This window comes from Rhododendron vialii, chromosome 13a, assembly GCF_030253575.1.
Source record: "Rhododendron vialii isolate Sample 1 chromosome 13a, ASM3025357v1".
NCBI classification, from domain to species: Eukaryota; Viridiplantae; Streptophyta; class Magnoliopsida; order Ericales; family Ericaceae; genus Rhododendron; species Rhododendron vialii.
The window spans coordinates 23,932,199-23,956,924 of NC_080569.1; the positions used below are offsets into that span (position 1 = coordinate 23,932,199).

The 24,726-nt window shown below is 38.3% G+C and overlaps 2 protein-coding genes across 2 annotated transcripts; both read left to right on the top strand.

The window, feature by feature from the left end:
• Nucleotides 1-5,025: 5,025 nt before the first annotated feature.
• Nucleotides 5,026-8,783, top strand: LOC131313714 (anthocyanidin reductase ((2S)-flavan-3-ol-forming)). Its single transcript, XM_058342174.1, has 6 exons — nt 5,026-5,445; nt 6,822-6,988; nt 7,367-7,567; nt 7,678-7,837; nt 7,933-8,146; nt 8,476-8,783. Exons 1-6 carry the CDS (start codon nt 5,331-5,333, stop codon nt 8,618-8,620), a joined length of 1,002 nt encoding a protein of 333 aa, XP_058198157.1. The 5' UTR covers nt 5,026-5,330; the 3' UTR covers nt 8,621-8,783.
• An 11,028-nt stretch (nt 8,784-19,811) lies between these two features.
• LOC131313488 (BTB/POZ domain-containing protein At3g22104-like) lies at nt 19,812-22,187 on the top strand. The gene is made up of 3 exons (XM_058341812.1): nt 19,812-20,222; nt 20,347-21,444; nt 21,696-22,187. The coding sequence occupies exons 1-3, from the start codon at nt 20,160-20,162 to the stop codon at nt 21,930-21,932; spliced, it is 1,398 nt and encodes a 465-aa protein (XP_058197795.1). The 5' UTR covers nt 19,812-20,159; the 3' UTR covers nt 21,933-22,187.
• Nucleotides 22,188-24,726: the final 2,539 nt, after the last annotated feature.

Below are 24,726 nucleotides of genomic sequence, written 5' to 3' on the forward strand. Positions count from 1 at the left end.
TAGAAGTCTAAATTAACTCTTCTTATCTTTATCTAACAAAAACCAACCCCACCCAATCCCCCATTTATTCGGCTAGAGAGAGGAAAGAGAGAAACAATAACTCTCCCACCTTCCTCCACCACTCCCTCAATATACTCCACCCCTCCTTTATATTAACTACCCATTATTCTCTTCCCTATTCCCTTTTTTTTTTTCCCTTCGGCAGAGAGAAGAAGAGAGAGATATCATTACCATCATCCTCCACTATCTTCTTCTTCTTTTCTTTTTTCTTATTTTTGCCGAGAGAGAGAGCATTAATAGCGAAAATCCTATTGGTACCGACGGTACCATAGGGAAAATGTACCGACGGCCACCGGACGGCCATCTCCGGCCACCGGACGGCCGATCCGAGCCGTCCAAAAATTTTAAAAAATAAAACCGAGTGGGCCTACGCGAGAATCAATGGCATCCGAGGTGTGTAGGGTACTTGATCCGAGCACCCCTTTTTCGTGTATATACACGTATATACATATATAGACGAAAAAGGGGTGCTCGGATCAAATACCCTACACACCTCGGATGCCATTGATTCTTGTGTAGGCCCACTCGGTTTTGTTTTTTAAAATTTTTGGACGGCTCGGATCGGTCGTCCGGTGGCTGGAGACGGCCGTCCGGTGGCCGTCGGTACATTTTCCCTACGGTACCGTCGGTACCAATAGCAGTACTCCATTAATAGGTTGTTGTTTATTTTTTTTTCGTTTTCTTTTTGTTTGTTTGTTGTTCTTCTAATTTTCCGAGAGGGAGAGAAGAGTGACTGGAAAAGAAGAAAAGAGGAAGAAAAAGAACACCGCACGTACCGTTGCCGCCACCAAGCTCCACTTCCGAAAACACCATTTTTATCCACCCTAGCTTGAACTCCAAGGATCAAGGTAAATATCTCATTACCCCTTGACTCTACGTATATTAAATACTTCTTCCGTCCCTTTTTAAATGTCTTACTTCGTAACTCCAACTTATTAAAAAAATATCATCATTATACCTTTCACATCAATTTTTTCCTCCACTTTTCCTACTTACCCATTATCATTACAATTTTTACTCACTAACTTTTCAAAATGGAATCTACTTTTAGGGACAAAATAGACAATGTACCAACTTTTACCCACTAACTTTATCAAATGGACACTTATTAAGGGACAGCCCAAAATGAAATACTGGACTATAATAAGGGGACGGAGCTCCGTCCCTTTTTAAGTGTCCTGCTTCGTAATTCCAATTTATTAAAAAGACATCATCATTATACCTTTCACATCAACTTTTTCCTCCACTTTTCCTACTTACCCATCATCATTACACTTTTACTCACTTATTTTTTAAAATGGAATTTACTTTTAGGGACAAAATAGACAATTCACCAACTTTTACCAACTAACTTTACAAAATGGACATTTATTAAGGGACAGCCCAAAATGGAATACCGGACTATAAATAAGGGACGGAGGGAGTAGTATATTTGCGGCTCAAATTAAACCCATGTAAAGAGAATCCGAAACTATCGAAAACTATTCAACCCAGTTGGTACCTCGCGTCCGTGAGTCGTGGCCTTACAGCGACCACCTTATTAACAAACTGTTTAGTTACTAGTTACCACACATTCGGGTAATATTGATGTGATTAAATTTAATGATGTACATTTAATCTAGGCCTTACAATTGTTATTGCATGATATTTTGGTAATGTGCTTGAATGTTTAAGTTTCCTACATACTGATCTACATGAGTATATGATAAAAGTAGTATGGTAAGACACGAATTAATTGGTTAGTATATTTAGAAGTGTAAAGAAGTTTAAACAAATATAAGATTTTTGGAGCTACTTGATTAAGCTATTATTCGGATGTTCTAGATAATTAATTTTACTTGTTTCGCTAGTAAAGTTTATATTTCACTAACAAAACTATATCAATATATTGTCAGATTAGTAAAAAAAAGTGTGAAGTTTAAATGATTCATTATTTTAGTTAATAAAAATGTATGTCATTTTAGTGATACTTAATTGACTACTTCAGTAATTTAGATTAATAAAACTAGATGGTGTTTGGGTGAATAGTTTAAGGTGACACTTTAGATTAATAAAACAATTAGGAGATATCGGCTAGTAAGATTTTAACTTAGTAAAACTACACATTTTACCTTAAGGTTAAATATTACAAGACAATCGCTAAGATTTGTTAAGTTACTAAACTGGCCCTTTGGGTTACGAAATAATTCTAAAACGACAAATTATGAAAATTGACTAAAATCAACTTATGTGCGAAATTTTAATGAAACCCGAAAGTCACACGGACAAATCCGAATGCTATATGTGAAATTCTTTTGTCTTTTGAACTATCAGTAATGTTATGTTTCATTGACTCTTCATCAACTCTTATTATTATTGATCCACTTGCAATTACTCTGGTATTGAAACATATTGAAATTGTTGTGAGATTAGTTTGGACTTAAGCTCACTGGAGGTGACCTACGGTGGTTCAATTATCCTATATATGTGGTGATAGTATGATCTGTTTACTCGTCGTTTAAAATATTGCTTTGTTGATTTAACCGAGAACGTAGAAAGGACATTAGGGATATTGGATGACTTATGGGCTAAGAGAAATTATGTGGACATTGTTCTTGTTAACGGAAAAAGGGAACAGATGAAAGGTTGTGGGCTTAGCAGGACCTCGAGGGTAGCCTGACAGGATCACGTGTGATTGGGGATAGCCTAATAGGACCTTGAGGGCAGCTTGAAAGACCCGGTGTAGCTATGGTGGCCAAGCAGGATCTCAGGGGTAGCTTGGCAGGACCTCATGTATTGAGGGTAGCCTAGCAGGACCTTAAAGGCAGCCTGATAGACCTAGAATTGTGGGAGTGATCAAGCAGGACCTCAGGGGTAGCCTGGCGGGACCTTAGGTATTGAGAGTAGCCTAGTAGGACTTTGAGGGCAGCCTGATAGACCTAGAATTGTGGGGGTGACCAAGCAGGACCTCAGGGGTAGCCTAGCGGGACCTCAGGTATTGAGGGTAACCTAGCAGGACCTTGAGGGCAGCCTAATGGACCTAAAATTGTGTGAGTAGCCTACTAGGACCTCGAGATGTTGAGGGTAGCTTAGCAGGACCTATAAAGTATGTCCAGTGAAATTTTGAGTTTGGAATGTGGTGAATATTGCGGTGTTGGAATGATTATAGAAGTTGAGATTCTGAAAATTTACTTAAGTTGATGGTTATATGATGAAATAAGTTTTGTGCTCTTCGATTCTTACCTTATTTTATTATAAATGTGATTATTTGTAGAGTAAGGGTTAATGTGTAAGATTTATCTACTGAGTTTTTTTTTTTTTTTTTTTGATCAGAATTTATCTACTGAGTTTCAAAACTCATTATAGTGCCGTTGGACTGGCGTTTCATGCCAGGTAATTAAGAGATCGAAGAACAGAATCCTCTACAAGATGATCAGTACCAGGGTGAGGACCTCCCAGCTGAGGAAGGGGAGTTTGTCGAGCCTTGGATGTCTTACCCTTAGAAGCTCTGTTAATTTGGAGAGTAATGTTATTTAAATTTCCAAAAGTGTTATCATATTTGTCAAACCCTGTTTTATTTTTGTTGAGTTGTAAGACAATTAAATAGTTTTGAATTTAGTATTTGAGATTTTTGCTACTAAACTCTGTTTTAATAAAATTTTACTTCTTAAATCAGTTTTATGAATTATTAAATCAATTAAAAATAATTTAATTAATGTGTTTGAAAATCAGGGCGTTATAGTCTCGAATTCTAGAAAAATGATTCGAGCCGCTCATTTTGTTCAAAATAGTTTGTTACGGTTTCTGTAAAAAATCAACTCAATCCGATATCAGTAAAGACGTTTACAAAACATATATGTACATTCATGTACACATATTGCGTACAAACGCATTTTGGATGCGTCTCGAATCCTACAAAAATGACTTGAGTCGTTCATTTTGTTCAAAATTGTTCGTTTTGGTTCCTTGTAAAAAATGAACTTTTTCAAATGTTTGAAAAGGCAATTACCAAACATCCAACTTTGCTTCAGAATATAAACATGGTAAAAGCATTTACAAAACATCTTAGGGTGGGTTCTAGAACATCTTCTTAAAAAAAAAAAATACTTATTTCACATTTTCAAACTCAAAAATAATGTAAATACAAAATAAATTTTTGATTTTTTTTGCACTGTATAAAAAATATCATCGAAATCTTTCAAACAATATATATATTGCATATTTTTAAATTTTAGTAAGCCTATTATTTTTTAACTTGAAATTATCTTCTTAAAAAATAAAGACTTATTTCCTGTTCTGGAACGGGGCTTAGTTTGCTTCAAAAGGCATCGGACATAGGTAAAGGCGTTTACAAATTGTTTTGAATGAAATAAGAGGTTTAGATAATTTTTCTAGGACCTTGTAGGACCCGAGACGGGCTTAAAATGCTTATGTACACTATGAATGTATGTACATGTACCTGTAACACAACTGTCTTTGCAACTTTGTATTGAAGTAAGGAGAGTGAATTTCACACTCCCAATTTTACAATCTACATAAATTTACTATCTTGCAATTTTTCTAATATTGTAAATTCACGTGGATTAAGATAAAAAAACAAAAGGGCATGGATAGTAAAAAGGAGAGTGAAAATCGAGAAATTTTTGGGTGCTGCGTGGGTACCACCTGGCCGTGCCGACGTGGTGCCAAAGCTGCCCATCCGAGCTGTTCAAAAGTGTGTCAGACGGCTCAAATGGAAACCCTCTCTCCTCTCACCCACGACACACACACACACACACACACACACACTCTCTCTCTCTCTCCAAGTCTGAGCCATACAAGATCAAAATGGACGGTCCGAATGTGCTACTCGGGCACCCAAAAATTTCTCGTGAAAATCATCTCTATGTTAAAGTAGTAATCAACAATGCTACTCATGCAACAATCCAAATACAACAACTTATACAATCTCTCATATATATATGTAGAGCCTACGCATAGTAGTGTGTGTGAAGCTTAGTACGGAGTATCATTTTTGTAAAGCAATATCTTTGCCAGCAGTGGAACCCAAAAATCAGGTAATCAAAACGCTCCGAGTCGTCGTTGGTGAGAAGTGGAAATCACGTGCTTACCTTCTTCTTCTTCTTCCTCCAAATTCACCGATTAGATGAAACTTAACAATAGGAGTAGCATGTTCTCCTCTATAAAAACACGTACTCATAAACAGATGTTTTAGGTCGTGGGTTAGGGTCAAGAAAAATCCCTCTTCTTTCATCCCAATTCTTGCCTGTAGTGTGAAGAGCGAAAAAACAATGGCAGCTTCCAAGACGGCTTGCGTTATCGGTGGCAGCGGATACGTGGCGGCGACGCTCATCAAGATGTTGCTTGAGAAAGGCTACGCCGTCAACACCACTGTCAGGGACCCCGGTTAGTCATCTCTCCCTCTCCTCCTCCTCTCTTTCCTCCGTTGGACCGTTTCAAGTGGAGGATGACTTCTGGAACACAACCCCGGATACAAACGTGTTCGAAACCATTTGATGCTTGTGAATCCATGTGCATCTTACGACCCGAACGCTTGATTTAAAAAAAAAAAAAAAAACCCGAGTATATTTGTGTCCGAATTCATGTTTTAAAGTTCTGTGTACCGTTTCTATTGGAGAATTGATTTTTGCACTGCCCTTGTGTTTTTTTATGCTTGTGGATCCATGTGCATCTTATGATCCGAACACGTGATAAAAAAAAACACAACCCGAGTACAGTTGTGTCCGAGGCTATGTTTTAAAGTTGTGAAGTTGTGTGTACCATTTGTATTTGGGGAATTGATTTTCGCACTGCCCTTATGTTTCTTTTTATTTGCATACATCGTCTGCATATCTGGCATTTTGCATTTCTCTCCTCAGCTGACACTAGAAAATAGCATTCGTGAAAAAACTCACCCAATTTTTACCCCGTAAATGCTATGAACTCCAAAGTCCAAACCTTTACCCAAAAATGTGTAGATAATTTGAACAAGATCAAGCTCCTCTCTAGTCAATTCTCTCTTTGCGGAACCCATGTCAATCGGAATTTATATAAATGTTTTCTGAAAACATATCAATGGATATACTGTTATATGGTAGTATGTTGTTTTCGACGAGCTCTAAAAAAATGAACGGTTCGATCGTTAAAGTGCGCTCCGGAAGAGCCACAAATTGTTGAACAGGATTCTCTGGTAACTGGAGTTGATTTTGTTCTTTTTCGAATTACCAGGAAAAATCGACAAAATTCATTGAGGTGTGGCCCCAAAACAAGAAGCTGAAATCTGCCCATGGACTTTTATTTATAAGCACTCTTTGGGGAAAATTTCTCAGGATTGTACAGTTTGATGGATAAAAAACAGAATCTCTACTGAAACTAGTATGCCTTTAGGCAGGAGTATACACAACGTCAACATGACATTTGGAAAGCGTGGACAATTAATTAGTTGTAATGGTGATTACAAAAGAAGGGAAAGCAGCCACAATATAATTAGCTTCTAGTGTCTGTACCGTGTTTCAGGAGCATTTTAGGCCATTGGATCACGTGAAAATATTCTCATTTCTTGGAATTTCATGTTATCTGATGGCCAAAAATGCATCGGAACACTAGTATAGGCAAGGTGCTCACATGATCCAATGGCTAGATCTAAGTGTTGCTAGAAGCCTCTAACCCAACGACGAAACCGCTTGCACATGGGAAACAACCAACGATGTAACCCTCATGAAAACCTTAAACTGCAGTGAAGTGTTCCACTCTGATATGCATGTGTTTTCTTCTGGGTGCAGACAATCACAAAAAGGTCTCCCACCTTGTAGCATTTGAGAGTCTGGGCAGCTTAAAAATATTCAAAGCAGACCTTACTGATGCAGAGAGCTTTGATGCCCCAATAGCAGGTTGTGACCTGGTCTTCCATGTTGCAACCCCAGTCAACTTTGCTTCAGAAGATCCAGAGGTATTTTATGATTAAAATGTTATTAAACCACCAGGGGTGGTAGCCTAGTGTGGTTCATGGCTTACTCCCAAGTGGTTTAGGTGGTCAAGAGGTCCGAGGTTCGAGTCGCATGATTGATGCCCACTCGAACTTTGCCTTTCTACAAATACGACCATGCTCCACTAGCCCTTGGTGGGGTGGTAGAAGCTATGGCTCTTTGGTCCCTTTAGGGGCCTGCCGCAGGTCTAGAGTTAATATGGTCATGCCTAGGGAGGCTTGCTTGGTCACCTCCTTGACCTCATTTTTAGTCTAGCAAAAAAAGAACTTTATTAAGATCTTATAATTTCAGAAATACCCACTGCTTTTCAACGAGTTATCTGTAATGAATTTTGAATCCAGAATGACATGATAAAGCCAGCAATCCAAGGAGTGCTCAATGTTTTAAAAGCCTGTGCCAAAGCAGGGACAGTCAAGCGTGTCATTTTGACATCGTCAGCAGCTGCTGTATCGATCAATCAGCTCAATGGGACTGGTATAGTCGTCGACGAGAGTCACTGGACCGATGTCGAATTTTTGTCTTCTGCAAAGCCACCCACTTGGGTAACTACGAACTCTCAAATTTCCCTTTGTTTTTCTAATCTTCAGATTTTCTAGAAAGATATTTATCTCATTTCCCGAAGGATCTACAATGAAATTTATTGGCGTTGCAGGGTTATCCTGTATCAAAGACCCTAGCGGAGAAAACAGCTTGGAAATTTGCTGAAGAGAACAACATTGATCTTGTTACTGTCATCCCTTCTCTTATGGCTGGTCCTTCTCCCACAGTAGACGTTCCTAGTAGTATTGGTCTTGCCATGTCCTTGATCACAGGTAATTTGGCAATAACTTCAACGTGTCTTAATTAAAGGGTTAAATTCATAATATCAGACTCTTAACCGCCGCTATTGGATTTCAATGTTCTGCAGGGACTGAGTTCCTTATAAATGCGTTGAAAGGTATGCAAATGGTTTCAGGGTCTATCTCCATAACCCATGTCGAAGATGTTTGTCGTGCCCATATATTCGTGGCCGAGAAAGAATCGGCTTCTGGTCGTTATAATTGCTGTGTTGTCAATACCAGTGTTCCAGAGCTTGCCAAGTTCCTGAAGAACAGATACCCACAGTACAATATCCCTACCGAGTGAGCACCCTTCTGTACACACCATATATTCTTCATTGATTCTGTTTTTGAAAGCATGAGACACCATTCTCGTACTGTATTTAGTTTCCAGCCGAAATAGTTTCCCTTAAATTTTGCTTTTAATCTGGTATTTTCTTGAAAATGGCCTCTTTTTAAGGAATACATCAAAAACAAGTTTTTAAAATTTGTAAACCAAACGGATTTTCTGAAAAGTCTTCTTCCAAACTGATTTTGAAACAACTTCTTCATACTGGAGTTCTGAGATTCTGTACTCTGGGGAAATTAATGCGGTTGAATATTTACCCCATTTCTTTTTCAACCACTTGCAGTTTTGGAGATTTCCCTTCCAAATCCAAGGTGATCATCTCGTCTGAAAAGCTCACCAAAGAGGGATTCAGCTATAAGTATGGGATCGAAGACGTTTACGACCAATGCGTGGAGTACTTTAAGTCCAAGGGGATTTTGCAGAACTGAAATCAACTGATGTTACTCTATCCTCTCTAATGTGCCACTGCGTGTCCCTGTAGTTTGTGTTCACCTAGTAATGGTTTTGCTTGGCTGTATGCATACTACAAATAATATCCACTTCCTCTTTCGGTGATTGGCCGCATGATATGTCGAAGCACTTTTATTAAAAGATCCTGGGTTGTTTTTGATGTTATGTTTGCAAATTTGCAATATCTGTTAGATGATAAAATGCAAATGTAATTAGTGGAGAGAGAGACCGTGTCGCTTCATTGCCCTTATTTCTGAGAGCTTAAGCTCCTCTTTGATGCACAAATATACCAAAGGGTTCGATCACAAGTTAGGATTGGGTTTAAACGCGTAGATTCAACGTTAAGAGGTCACGAGGTGATAAAACAACAGAGTTCGACACGGTAACTTGATAAATACAACTAGAATGATATTCTAGCTAGCTTTGCTTAGAGGCAAATGACGCCGCAATTTTTTGGAAGTGAAATCCGAACTTAGCATTGTGTTCTCACAATTCAGTTCAACTTTCTATCACCCAAAAAATAAAAACCGAACATACAGATGTTTGGGTCTTTTGACAGTCTAATTCTGATCATCATCTTGAGGGTATTCATACGAATCACAATTATACGATGAATGGTTTGGATTGTCAAATGAGACAATGGAAGATTCTGTTTTGCATCACATGAGAACCATGGGGAAGATCGTCAAAGGAAAGGATCTTGATTCAAACTAGACACAGTATTAGGAGCAGGGGAATAAAGATTCTTTCTTGTGATGCCTCTCATCTGTTCCTAATCACACAAAAGAAGGCCTCAAAATCTCATTTGAAACTTGAACCGCTCAGCTTGTAGGTCTCCATATATTTATTGTCTATGTAAAAACTCAAGTTGATTAGATATCGGCATCCATCTGAACCTGGTATATTTGTTACAAGAGTAAAGTGGGGTCAAATTCTGACCATTCATTTCCCTTGAATTCAATTATAATACGACCAAGCTTCTACCATTGTTAGATCATCCTCATTTTTGGCATAGACGATAAGTACATTGAGGCTTGCAAAATGAACGATGTAGATCATCAAAGAAGATCGTGACAGGTCTCATTTTTACATCACATGAAGAACCCCGAGAAGGATTGTGACACGAGAAGATCCTTAATTCAGCTGATTAGACTTTAAAGTGGGGTGTTTGGGAGCTTATTTTTTGGCTTTTCATTTTCAGCTTTTTAGTTTTTTGGCATTTTAGATTGTGGTCAAAATGTATTTTGATTTTGATAGAGTATTTGGATGATATGCACAGAATATATTTTGCAGCATGAGTAGTGTTTGGGAGATATAGAATTAAAATGAATTATGGGTTGATTTTTTACTATGTTGCCCCTAGTTATTAATAATGGTTTATAATGTATATAAATAATGTTTTAATCAATTTTTTAAAATTTTCTTTTGAAATTGCTTATTCTTCATTAACTAAAAGTGTCACACTATTTTTTTAATTATATTTTTATTGTTTCAATAATTCTTTGCTCTTACTTTTCCATCAATAATGTTTTTCCCACCATAAATTGCATACATACTTTCATTTCAGTAGAGGAAAAGAATAAGCAAAAGAGAAAATTAATCAGATCAATATTAGCTAACTAGAGGGCCGGGGTAGGAGAGAAAATGGCGTGGACATTGCCAAGGGTATTGAAGAATTATCCAAAAAAGAAGAGGGTATGGATGTCTTTGGCAGGCTGAGAGAAGAAAATGGGAGTGGGAAAAGCTCCTCTGGAGCACTTTTTGCCTTTTGCTCTCCATCTTCAAAATCTGAAATGGGTTTTGAAAGAATGGGTTTTGGGGACAAGCAGCCAAACACCTGGAATGGCAAAAAGGGAAAATGAAGGATCCAAACACCCCCTAACTCCTCTTGGATATTTCTCAGATGGTTGCATCGATGCTGCAATTAAAAATGGCAACAAATATCCTGCTGGTTATATACCAAGCAGCCAATTATCATTGATTGCATCTTGTTTGTCTTTTGGTTTCAGAATGGCAACCATGGGTGTGGTAGAGATCACCGGCCTAGTCGTGAAATTATTGAAATTTGTATTTATCCCTCAAGCTAATACTTGGGCTGTCAACGCTCTAAGGTCAGAACAAAATCACGGCCATCTCACATTCTCACTATCCCAGCTTTCCCTATAGTCACATACTCAAAGTTCCTTCTTCTGGAATAAGAAGGGGTGTAACCGGTTCGGGTTGGTTCGATTCGGACATTTTATACGAATCCAACTGAACGCTTTGGTTTTGACATTTCACAAACCAAACTAAACCAAACCAAATATCCAGTAAACGTAAACCACGTCGGTCTGGTTTGGTTCGATTTAGATTGGTTTAATCCGACTTTTTGGCATATGGAGACCCTCACACCCTAGTACGCTACGCCACCAATGTGTATGGCACCCACATAGCAATGTGCGAGTGTTTAAAGTATTTTGCGTGTGGTTATAGAATTTTTCCTACATGTAGTAGAGGGTGATGAATTCAACAAAAAAAAAATTCATGAACCCATAAATCCCTCCCATGAAATCTCCCATAAAGTGGACTACACAAAATGCAATATTGATTTAACATGACTCATATCTAGAGTGAATATGATCTATCATATTTTGAGACGAATTATGAAATTACCCTATTCGGTTTGGATTTTGAGAGAGGTTTTTAAAAGTAATGAGTGAATGTCAATAGATAGAAAAAATTTCCTCAGAACCGTGTGCAGAAACTGTGAAACTCAAAACGAACAAGCCTGCACAGTAGAATTTAAGGTCCCAATCAGTGTAAACAGCAACTGAGATACATACTACGGAGTATATATGAAGGGTCTTTGTCCTCGTTGGAAAGTTCTTTGTGATGCACAGTATTGAGATGGGTCCAATTAACCACAGAAGGTCACGTGAAGTCCATGTGAAGCACTTTGTCTAGTTGTGAAACCTGGACTATAGAGTCCGGATGGGCACGTGGGCACAAGATAGTTAACAAAGAATGTGGGTGACCAGGGAAAACGAAAGGGCAATTTGCCCCAGCCGAATCTGCAGTCTTCTGTGACTGTGTGGTTTATGTCTGCTCATTAGTGGAGCAGGGTTGGCAATGGGGGCGGGGTGGGGATGGATACTATTATCTCCGTTTCCGTCTCCGTCCCCAAACCTAAATCAATCCCCATTTCCTCCCCGATCTCCACCGGAAAATTATTTTTACCCTCCATCCCCGTTCGGGACGGGGAACAGAGATCCCCGCGGGAAATCGGAGATCAAGACTGGGGAAAAAATAAAAAATCATCTGGTACCACACACAAGAAGGTAAACTTCTCTAATTGTAACAAGTAGAAAGGGAAAAAAAAGACAAGGCAAATGCATATATGGATTACTGTTTTCGCAAGAATATAGCAAATTTTTAAAGCTTCAGGGAGTGGCATTCTACTGCCAAGGAGATTGTTGTTGGCCCGTTTGTCTTTGGCGTTAATGAGGGGAATAGCTACAGATTCTGCCGTAAACATTCACTCCACTTAGATCCGTCAAGGAGGAAAGGAAGGGGAAAGGTAGGGTTGAAAGATTTAGAATTTAAATGGGCTTGGATTGAATCCTAACCCAATGAAACAAAAAGGCCCAACCCAATTTTTTGTGCTACAATTTTCACAGCTAAACAAAACCATATGGACAGCTTTCTTTTTTTTTAAAGTGTAAATAGCCATAAAAAACAGATTTTGTTTACTTATTATGTTATGAGAGTGGAACTTTTGGTTTATTAGTTTCAAGTTCATTATGTTATATTATGTTGTCAATTAAAAATTTACATGATGATTGCGCCAAACACCACAAGAGCCAAGCCCCTCTATAACTAAGCTCGTAAAGTAAATTTAGTAGCAGTGCTCTCATATATAAGCCACTCAAACTACTCCCATCTAAGCAATGTGGGTTGTCCTAAAACTCTAGATAGAAGCTTTCTCAAATACTAATATTGAAGGTTTTGAAAAAACACCCCAATTTGATTTTGATAAATACCATTAATACATAGGACTGCAAGATGAGTGGAGCCAAGTTTTTAAAACGTTCGAGCACGATTTGTTCAATTTAGTTGAACTCAAGCTCAAATTGAGTTCAACTAGTCTTGAATTCATTAGTCTTCAACACAGTGGAGCTCTAGTCGATCCAATAGAAAGAAACAGAGATCAAGCTCAAGAATAAAAGTTGAATAAAATAGTATAAGTGAAAACATACTCTCTATCACTCAACAAATATTTTGGATATAGTTTTATTTCTGTCCATGAGCCTACTTGAACATACTCCTTCGAGCATTTTCAACTAGAGATGTCAATGGACTAGATTGGATTCGAATTAACTCAAATCTGATCCGAATCCGCAAATCAATAAACCAGATTTCAGTAATCCGAAAATTCAAATATCCGATCAAAATGGGAGATAATCCAGAATTTACAGCTACAGCACACCATAACAATGGGGACCCCTTCAAAAATAGAAGAGAGAGGTAAACTCTAGGTATTCGCTTCATCAATTCTCCACTTGTTTACAACGGATCAACGGGAAAACTACAACTAATCGGATCAGTCTAATCCCAATCTATAGTTCCCACTCATGTGCTTCAACCAGCATTTTACCCCATGTACTCAGAATTTGAATCCGGTCCATTGACAAGCCTATTTCCAACCCATCTCTAATTCTACAAAATAGAAAATAGATATGACATATTGAGAGAAGATTTTATAATTTATGCTCTCTTTTATTCAATTTTTTTTTGTATTTTTTGCGAGAATCTTAGAGAGATCCATTGTCATTGTTAGATATTTGATCTCCAAAATGAAAGTGCAAATCTTTAAAAAGAATGATGGATCCCTCCAAGATTGTCTAAAAAGTACAAAAAGTGATAAAAGATGGGATAAATTACCAAATCTCCTATCAATATGTTACATCCATTCTCTATTTAAGAAATAGAGATGGGTTGAAGATGCTCTTACCGAGCCGAGTATCGTGCATCTTGTGAGTCCCTTTGGTTCGTCTACAGCCCTTGGCTTGTATGCCGACCAGATATAGAGGGCGGACATGCAATCCGCCGGACATAATATCATGGACCCACTTATATGCGATGTTTGGTAGGTTATAAGTATTAGAGCGGATTAGTTAACCGATGAACTGTGTTTGTCAGTTTTTGTATACGGGAGGAGCCGGATATAATATCCCCAAGAAAGGCTAAGTAAGCATCAGTGAATTGAGGAATAATGCAGAGGAAAAATGTTAATACTACTATAGAAAATAATTAAACGTTGAAAGTTAATTAGTTTTAATAGATTATTATTATCCAAATGTGGGAAAAGAAAGTGTTTCCCACTTTTCCGCCGGGTAGGCGTGAGCAGAAAATCAAATGGCATGTGCGGTATGACCGTGGGCGTGTCAGGACTTGTTGTCGTCCAACGTATGAAAGGCGTGAGCGCCTCGATCTGACTTCGTATGTAGTGCGACTGCGTGTGATCCAAAGGGTGTGGCTACAAAGAGGTTCGTGATTTGCCACAACGATAGTAGACTTAAAATTTTCTAACTGTGTGAGAAAAAGAAATAACAACGTAGAATAACTTTATTATATCGTAATAATAAAGTTGGGAGTACAAGAGAGATGAAATAACTTTATTATATCGTAATAATAAAGTTTGGGGTACAAGAGAGATAGAAACCCAAATTACTTGAAGAAGTAACTGAGTGAAGGTGAGAAAAGTGAGATAACTGCTTCGCTAGAAAGACTTTGGTTTTTTAAACGTTGGGCTTGATTGGTGTGTGAATCTTTTTTTCTTCGTGAATTCTAATATTTATAGGCGAGAGGGTTGACGGTTTTGCATGCAGGTTTATCTTCCAGCCTTGCTCTTGCGGTGCCAAGTGTCCCACGAACCAAGTTGTTGGCGGTTCCTAGCAGTTAATTGAATTGCCCATGTGCTTTTCTCTAGTCGTGGATATTTTGCAGTTGAGCCAAGATCATGGACTCCCCGGTTTTCTTCTTCCGTGGCAGGTAAATAGGCAATGGACAGTTAGAAATTCTCTTGCACCGAAAACACCCACGTTTTTTATCATGCAACTAATTAACTCCTAAAAAATAGGATCAATTAGCCAATGATCAACCCAATTCCACCTGTTCCAAAATAGATGTGGGCTTGACTTCCTTCGGGAATAATCCAAGTGGAAAAATTGTTTAGAAAATTAGAGGCCGCCCCTATTTTTTAGGTTTGGTTTGAACCCAACCCTGAAATATTTTACCAAAGCTGAAAGGCTCGGATCAATTCCGTATTGACTTTTGTGCCCCTCACCCTCACCCTCTCTCTATTTTGCTCCTTTCAACCCACCTTGTAGAGAGAGAGAGAGAGAGAGAGAGAGAGAGAGAGAGAGAGAGAGAGAGAGTGGCAAACACAGACGTGGAAGCAGTGGACTTCAAGCTGGAGGATGACGATTTGATGGACGAGGACGCCGCCGTCGACGCCGATGCGGCTACCACCGATGGAGCAGCGCCAACCACCGCCACCGTCGCTGCCTCCTGTCCAATGAGAATTCACGTTCTTGCAGTCGTCGGTATCTCCGCGACCTTTCTTCTTGTTGTGGTCGTCTCCAATTAAAATCTGATGACAACGAAATCAAACTTGATGACGACGAAATCGAACTCAACGACGGTGAAACTGACTTCCTCCCTAGCAGCTTCGACATCTGCACAAGCAGGCAGGTCCTGAAGATCAAGCGAAGGCCAGACGGTGCCAAGGAGATTGGGACTTGATTTGTCGTGATTTTCTAGTGTTTAAATGAATCGATCCATTTGGCCAGGTGTGCATGACTTATCTACTCGTGTAAGGAGTTACTAACACGTACGGAGTAGTTGAGAAAAAAGAAAAAAGAGAGGGGATGAACAATGGTTCAACACTTTTTTCAGTTCCATTTGATTTTCTAATTTTCTACTATATTATTATCTCTTAGCTTGATTTTTTGGGAGAAGCGATGAACCGAGTTCACTCAGTGGTGATCCGGCCGAATTTATAATTGTGTATTTTCTATGCGAATTGTGTATTTGTCCATGAGAATTGTGTATTTTTTATGAGAATTGTGTATTTTCTGTGAGAACTATGTATTTTCCTATGAGAATTATGTATTTTCTATGAAAACTATCTATTTTAGTGTGTGGTGAGGCTATGTGAAGTGTGTATTTTTTAGTTCACATAGCCAATTCTTTGTTCGTGTGTGTATTTTCTATGAGAACTGTGTATTGTTAATGAGAACTGTCTATGAGAACTGCGTATTTTTTTAGGAGAACTATGCATTTTTTTATGCGAACTATGTATTGTTCATGAAAACTATCTATTAGAACCATGTATTTTTTATGAGAGCTATATTTTTTTTTATGAGAATTGTGTATTTTAGTATATGGTAAAATTATATAACCTGTGTACTTTTCAATTCACATAGTTCAGCTCTCATAACCAGTTCACAAAGCTAATTTTCTATAAGGACAGTCACTTCTCATAGCCAATTCTCATAGAACTGATTATAAAAGTTGACAGTTCTCATAAAACTGATTATGAGAATTGGCAGTTCTCATAGTCTATTCTTGTCAATTCTCATAGCTCAGTTCACATAATCAGTTCTTCTATGAGAACTGAGCAGTTCTCAGAACTGACTATGAAACTTGACAGTTCACATAGCCAATAGTATTTTTGTCTGAAATAATATGATTTAGGAATTGTTATTTTCTATGAGAACTGTTATTCTCCATGATAATTATCTATGAGAACTGTGTATTTTTCTATGGGAACTGTCTATGAGAACTGTGTATTTTCTATGAGAATTGTATATTTTCTGTGAGAACTCCCTATGAGAACTGTCTATGAGAACTGTCATTGTCTATGATGATTGTCTATGAGAACTGTGTATTTTTCTATGAGGATTGTGTTTTTTTTTATTTATGAAAACTGTGCTTTTTTCTATAAGAACTATTATTGTCCATGATAATTGTCTATGAGAACTGTGTATTTTTCTATGAGAATTATGTATTTTTTATGAGAACTATGTATTTTAGTGTGTGGTGAGGCTATTTGAACTATATATTTTGTAGTTCACATAGCCATTTCACATGAAAAATGTCTATAAGAACTCTGTTTTTTCTATGAAAATTGTATTTTTTTCTATGAGAACTGTTATTATCCATGATGATTGTCTATAAGAACTGTGTATTTTTCTATGAGAACTATATATTTTCTACGAGAATTATGTATTTTAGTATGTGGTGAGGCTATTTGAATCGAGTATTTTTCAATTCACATAGTTCTCATAGAACTGACTATGAGAATTGGCAGTCCAATTCACAGAGCCAAGGGTATTTTTGTCCGAAATAATATGTGTCAGAAATTGATTCTAAAAATATAAATTTTACTAAAAATGGACAAGTAGACAAAAAATTAAGAAGAATGGGCAAAATAATAAAAATGTATGAAAAGTCAAAAGAAAGGACTAAAATAAAGAAGAAATACATTAGTTAGGACTATTTGAAGTCCGAACCTAGAAAACGGGGCCGGCCTAAAAATTTCCCAAAATTGTTCAGTGTATCGGATTTCACTTGGGTTTCGATTAATTGGGCCTTGCTCCAATATCGAAATTCATGTGGCCCATTAATTTTTAACTCGAGAAACTCATAAAAATCGGTCCGATTTAATTACCATCTATTTAAATGGCTCTCCAGCGCTAGACCAAGATTTGGTGCCAAAAACAGGTGTAAACAGAAAGTATTAGGGTTTCGCAACCGCTTTTCCCTGTACCAGTTAAAGTATTCGTTTGTGGGCTAGAATCTTTTAAGTCTGGCCCAGAAATGGCCCAACCAAACCCAAATTTTCTGAGTCCAGGGTTAGTAGTAAAAGTTGACCGGTTCTATCCTAAAACGTACCGTTTTTCAGACGAAGGAAAAATAACACCCTCAGGGCCCGTTTGGATGAGGGATAAGGATTGAGAGTATTAGTTATGAAGAGGGGATAAGATAGCAGGAAATATTATGTAAGAAGAGTGGACCCTTATTGATATAACAGGGGTTTAAAAAGTAATTAGTTTGAATGAGGTATTAAAGAAGGGAGATTAAATAATACTTGATTTGGATGAGGGATAATGTTGTTTTGCAGTTGAAATGGAAGAGGAGGGGGCATTTTAATACCACCCCAAAACCTCTCCATAATAATCCCCCGCTGGGGGGTATTAAGGGGTATAAGAGAAGAGGGGCTTAAGCTAATACCCCTTGTTTTTGTTTTTTGGTTCCCAAACCATAGCTTAAGTGATGGGCCTGGGTATATATGAGGGGTATTAATACCCCTTCACAGTCCCCCATCCAAACGATCCCAAATAATTCCCCCCTCCGAGGGTATTAGGGGTACAATAGAATCCGAGACTTAGCTAACATCTCTCTATTTTACTTCCCGAACGAGGTTTAAGGCTTGAACCCATGGACTAAAAAAGAATATCACATTCCCCTTTTCACAATGATGCATCCAAAGAGGCCACAAGTCGTTGCTTTTTTCGAATATATCTACATAAGCATTTATGCTTTTTCACTCTCACAAACAAGAAAATTTGCTGCTACAACAATTTTTTTCCCTTTCCCCAAATCCTGGAACCCAAACAAATTATACTAGTATTAGAAACTGATGGTTCTGCTTTCTTGAGTGATTTCCTCGCTGAAGAGCAAATGCTAGACACTCCTCGTCTGAAGGGACAAACCTATTATTCTTGACAGGCTTTGTAATCATAAACGGATCAATAATGTAGTAGCAGATACTGTATTTTAGAAGGCACAACCTATTCTTGAGTTGACAGGCTTTCTATTTTCCACTCTCGTCAAAAGCACAACCGCTCTGTATAGTATAAAGGATCCGAATAGTATATATAGATTTCAGTATTGCGCAAGATTTTTTGACATGAAAATCAGGTACTAATTTGGTTCAAAGTTGATACCATCATCTTTAACGTTGCTGGTAGTTTTGTCACTAGCTACAACCTCCTTTTCGGAGAAACCCTTAATAGAGAAGCTATCTGAGAGGTCCAAATCATCGTGTAGCCGTTTTGCCATCCCAAAAAAACATGGGGTCAAGTGATTCTTTGGATTGATAACCGGAAGACGAAGTGATTATGCCGCATGTGTCCTTTTTATTACAATGAAAAAATGTCAAAATAGCTCATTGAACTGATAGTAAATTTGACAAAGTGTATTGAATAGTATAAAAAGATGCCATAAAAAAAGGAGAGTACCGTAAAAGGTGTATTTGAGTATGCATTTTTGTCATTCTCTTTAATTTATCAATAGCCCACTAAGTTGTTAATTGACCTACCCTATTACAAAGAGTGCAAGCGAGCATCCTGTAAAGCGGTCCAGAGCGCCTGATCCGACCGTTCGTCTCGCCACGGACGGTTGGATTGAATCTGAGTGCATACAAATTTGAATTGTCTATTACTTGGTTAGGATCTAAGCTGTCGATTGCAGAGATGAATAGCCTAATCAGCCGCTCTGCATTGGATCTTCTTGGCAGTATCCCCCATTTCGAGGCATAGAGGCCGGACCAACTTCAACTTCAATTCCAGGAATGTGAATTAAGGCTCCAACTGGATGTTGATTTAATTTTCTATCCAAATCAAGTGTCAGGATAGGAACACATACTATCTCACTTGCAAAGTTGCCAGCTGCAATTTATATATATATATATATATATATATATATATATATATTTTTTTTTTTGAGACTTTTAGGGTATTCACACCTAACATCAAATTAATGTTATATATAGTACCCTTTTATGTGTTTTCCCAACTGCAATGGCCTTGATGAAACTTTCTTGCAATGTTTATTTCTTATTTGATAAAATGTAACGGGGCAAGAATGGGAATGATACTTATTAAAGTTATATTGGTGGTCAACAGAGCTATTGGGAACTGGTATGGTGTACCTTCTAGTAGTAAAAAGGTTGATCTCATAGTCAACTTTACCCACTACCAAAATTGGTGGCAGAAAGGAGAGTAATTTATGGCTGCTTATGTACCATGGGCCATGCTCTATGGACTATAACCAGAGAGAGAGAGAGAGAGAGAGAGAGAGTACCATGGGCCATGCTCTATGGACTATAACCAGAGAGAGAGAGAGAGAGAGAGAGAGAGTTTATCCAATTATTTTGTACGATTGGCCGGTTAATGATACCAAAGTAAGAGTACCTTTTAGAGAGGACTACATTTCCAACAACTCAGATTCTTCTTATTCCAAGTCATACACTTGCAACTTATGTAGCTCTTCCCTTCCCTTCTCATTCTCATTAATTTCCTCTTCTTGTCCTTCTCTGTCTGTCTGCATTAAGTCCAGTTGTTATGAACATCACTTTAATACTAGTATAAACCAGGTCTTAAAGAACATCTATTTTTTTGGCTTTCTTCTGGGTTTTTTTTTTTGAGAACATATAACTGGAGCTAAGTTTTGGGATTTGCTATTTTCAATATGGGAATCTGTTGTGATCTTCAAGTAGATGTCAATGGAGAAGAGATTTTCTATGTAGATAAGGTAATTATTGTTTTTTATATGTATCTTTTTTGTGTGTTACCTTACCTATTTCTCTTTCCAGTTTATAATCTCACATGCACCTTCATGTAACACTACTTTTCTCTTCTTTTTCCCTTTTTTGCAGAGAATTCTTGTATCCTTCTCCGGTAGATTAAGCAAATTGTTCGGTAAGGCAGCGTGCACAACGAGCCCCCTGAGAGTGATATTCCACGATTTCCCAGGTGGCGCGAAGGGTTTTGAGCTCGTCGTGAGGTTTTGCTACAACAATGGCAGAATTGACATGACTCCTTATAACATAATCCTATTGCACTGTGCCGCGAATTTCATGGAAATGAAGGGAGGCAGCTCAAGATTACCTGACTTGATAGACCAAATGGAGAAATACTTTAAAGGGATCCACCGGTGGACCTGGTCTGAATTGGTACTGTGTCTGAAGCAATGCCAAGATTTATCGGCAGTGCCAAGTTCTTCAACTTTACTCCAAAAGTTCTTGAATATGTTTGTAGCGAAACTTGTTTTCCTGAATGTCGCAAGCCCTTGTGCTTCCACCTCAGATAAATCTAGTAGCCAGTTTTCTAGTGATATAAGCGGCGACAGTATCAAAAGCTACTCGTCGCAAGCTACGTGGTGGTTCGAAGATCTTAAATTCTTGAACATTAATTGGTTTGAGAAAGTCGTACACGAGATGATGTCAAAGGAATTCGACCATCCAACGATATGCTCATTTATCTTTTACTACCAAAGATCGAATTTTCTCGGTGCCTCACCGGCTACTGAGAAAGGGAAAATCATTGAGACCGTGATCAATCTGCTATTCTCACTAGACAAAAGCTCCATTTCCTCCAGAGGCTTATTCTGCTTGTTTTCACTGGCTGTGTTCTCGAAAGTAAGTAAATCTTGCAAAATGAAGTTAGAGGCCATGGTTGGTTCTAAGCTGGACGAAGCTAAGATAGATAATTTGCTCATTCCATCTCCACGTGGGAAGAAATATATGTACGACGTGAATCTGATTCTGAGGCTACTGAAATCGTTTCTCTTAGAAAACCAATTTTCAACGGGTCGATTGGATAAAGTTGCCTGCTTGATGGAACTTTACCTTGCAGAAGTATCCGCGGATCCCTACTTGAAACCTTCCAAGTTTATGGCATTAGCCACATCGCTCCCGGATTTTTCCAGAGGCTCACAGAACAGAATCTACCTTGCTATTGACATGTATCTAAAGGTAACCTACCTATTTGCAGCATTTTTCGCAGCGATTAAGTTCATTGGCCTAAGATTGCATCAGACATCATCACCTGCTGACATACTTGCTTAAATTTCTTGAACTTACTACAAGATTCTGAACTTTAAAATGATTTTTGTTTATCTGGCCATGTAGTCGATTCTCGAATGGTTCTAGAATCGTAACTTTTCAATTTGCACATGTCAAGCTTATAACTAAGAATTGAACTGATTTCTGTTTCAATTTGGCAGGTACATAGCGGTCTATGTCAGGAGGAAAAGATGAAAGTGTGGTCTATTCTGAAGTGTGAAAAGCACTCAGCGGAATCTCTAATAGACCTGGCCAAGAACTATAAACTTGAACCACGAGGTGCTTGTACCTCTCAGCGATTCAAGCACAAAAGCTTGTTTCAGGACACCAAGCATATCAGATTCGTGTGCAATGACTCGCGTTTTTTTGCTGAACACTTTCTTCTCTACTCCAATTGACAAGCGCAAATTGAACCACACGTACAGCATTGAACGCGAGGGGGTGGATATGGAGGAAAATCTCAAATCATAGAGCAGAATCTGGCAAAAAACTAGGAAATCTAGATTGAATAGGTGAAGCAATGCTAAAGACTTGTGGAGTGGATACGTGTTTGAGAAAGAAATTTTGCACTCTTGTAAACTTCTTCCTGATGTATTTCCTTGATGAGTTTGTACAGTTTGAGAAATACGTTAATGTATTGAGTGATCGAACTTTGTTTCCGTAGTGATATCTGAGAGCCGAAGACTTGACGCCGCCCAAGTCGCTCCATGTTGGGCTTCCTTGCACCAAGCTCGCTCATAAACAAGGCATTCGCAAAATTGAAGTCCTTTTGCGTCAAGGCTTCCAAGCCTCACAATAATGCCATCCGGAAGTGTTGCCCGTCCAAGCATGTCATATTTGTCACAACACCTGTATTGTCCACGAGTGCCACAACCCGAACAAGTTGCCTGACCGTGTGCTAGCATAGGCACCCGACGTAGCCAACAAGTCTTTAACTCGTACTGAGTCATTATGCACATTTCATACGGTCACAACGTTGAATTAGTTAGGTTTGGATTTGGTGGAGTCGCAAACGCCATGCTGGAAAACATTCCACCGTGGTAAAGAGTCGCTCCGTAACAATTGTTACTTTGATGAGAAAACAAGTAATTGATCAACTACTTGACCAAGCTGTACACAACTATATATACGAGAAGTTGGTATCGTTCAGTCTAAATTTTACTTCCGATGAAATCCCTATGTAAGTGCCGTTAGGCTTTTCAGGAATGAAATTCATTTCATTGTGAAATTCATTTCTAACTACCAAGTCCAAGTGACTTATCCAAAATGTAGTAGTAGTAAAGAAAATTTGATATTATCAATGTGCAAAAGGGCATATCCTTCCCCATGCCACAGAAACTTCTTAAGTTACACAAAGATTCTTGACTGAATTGATTAGTTAATAATTACTAAACCTTTAAGCTACAGGTAAATCTTTGTCTTCTTCTAACCCGAGAGTCTTGAATGTGGATTAAGATAATGAGTGGCTACTTGTTAAGAACATTTGCATTGGAACTAGCTACCAACCCAAACCAGAGACTATGCCGGCGACCAACGCGGCGAATTACTAGGGCTCGCTACGCTATGACATGATCAACCATATATATAGTGCAAGAAAACCAGTGCATTTTCCCATTTAAAATCGAGTAATGGGAACCAAGCTGGTCCTAAAATTCTTTTTTTTATAACTCAGATGTCTGGACCAGCTTATGCGCACCTTAACTAATTCTGGAGGATCTATCTCACCGTTATCTTGTGGGGGTCCCAATTAAAACTACAACAAAACTCTGTATGGACTGACCCCAAAAAAGTTGATAGCAGATATTTCGAATCTGACATCTTAGGAGGAAGCAAACCTCAAACCTCAAATTCTTGATTATCGGATCAACCCCTTAGACTTACATATATATGAATTTGTGTGTATATATAGCTATACAGGTTTTGTTGGTTTACTTTAAACTAGTATTATTAAGAAAAAATATATAGCTAGTGCGATAGGATGAGTGGTAGGATAAATCATTTGCTATAACATTGCAAAAATGATTTTCACAGTAGATGGCACTTTCTAATTATTTTCTTGATTGGTCTATAAAATAATTTACATGCTGGCCAGTAGCCCTATGGCCATAAGTTCCCAAACACAACTGCCCACCCTACAGTGATTCAAAACTAGATTTGTTATCAACCAAACATGGATTTGAAGTTTGAACAATGAGCCAAGTATATCTTCTGGATTGGAAGATTTTTTTTTGATTACCATAGGGTGGGAGGGGGCAACCAGCGTAGCAACTCCCCTTGGGCGTGATCATAGGGGCTCCCTGCCCGCCGATAGAATGTCCGGTTCAAGCCATAGCTACCGTCCGGAAGGACAGGCCGTCACCATGGCACCACGTGGGGCACAGTTGGCATAAGCTCCCCCCTCAATGGTCCAAAGACTCATATGCAAACGTGAGGCAAAGCCACCTGCGAGGACTTGAACCCACGTCTCTGTCGAGGAGGGTAGTGAACCCTGCCAATTGGGCTACCACCTCAGTGGATTGGAAGATCGATATGCAAATGCCCGGGTCTAATGGGTTTGCTCTATAAGAAGTCGCAAGTTCAAATCTCACGAAGGCTAAATATTTCAAATCTTGGGTCATTGGAAGTTTGCCTAGTCATTAACTTCAAAATTCTGGAATTAATCGACGTTGGCCTGGACATCCACCTATAAAAAGAAAATGCAAGGTTTCCAAGTTACTAATATTATATAATAGACCAGAATTCTTGGAATCACCAAATTAAATTTTCTACTGTAAGAACCAACCGAAAAAACATTTTTGGTAAGAGTGATTCTTTTTGGGTTCCAATTTATAGGAACCAGAGAGCGTTAATGACTCTACAAATTCAATAAACTTTCCCTTAACCCGAGAGCATTAAACCTCACTCCCCAAGTTTCCTGAGTAGGTTTCACGCCACAACGAAGTTAATTAATTACCCAACATTGGAATCTAAGATAAGATATATATACACTTTGCACCCACACAGTGTGGGTGTTTACGAAATTAAATTTATTTTTGCTGGTTTTGAAATTCTAGTTTTTCAAAATTAATTTAGAGTGTTTATAAAAAATTCTAAATAACACATTCTCGGATTCTACGGATTTTGGAAGCCTAAAAAAACGAATGAAATTCTTAAGATCCTAAAGCTCGATTTGGATAGCTTCCGATGCATTTC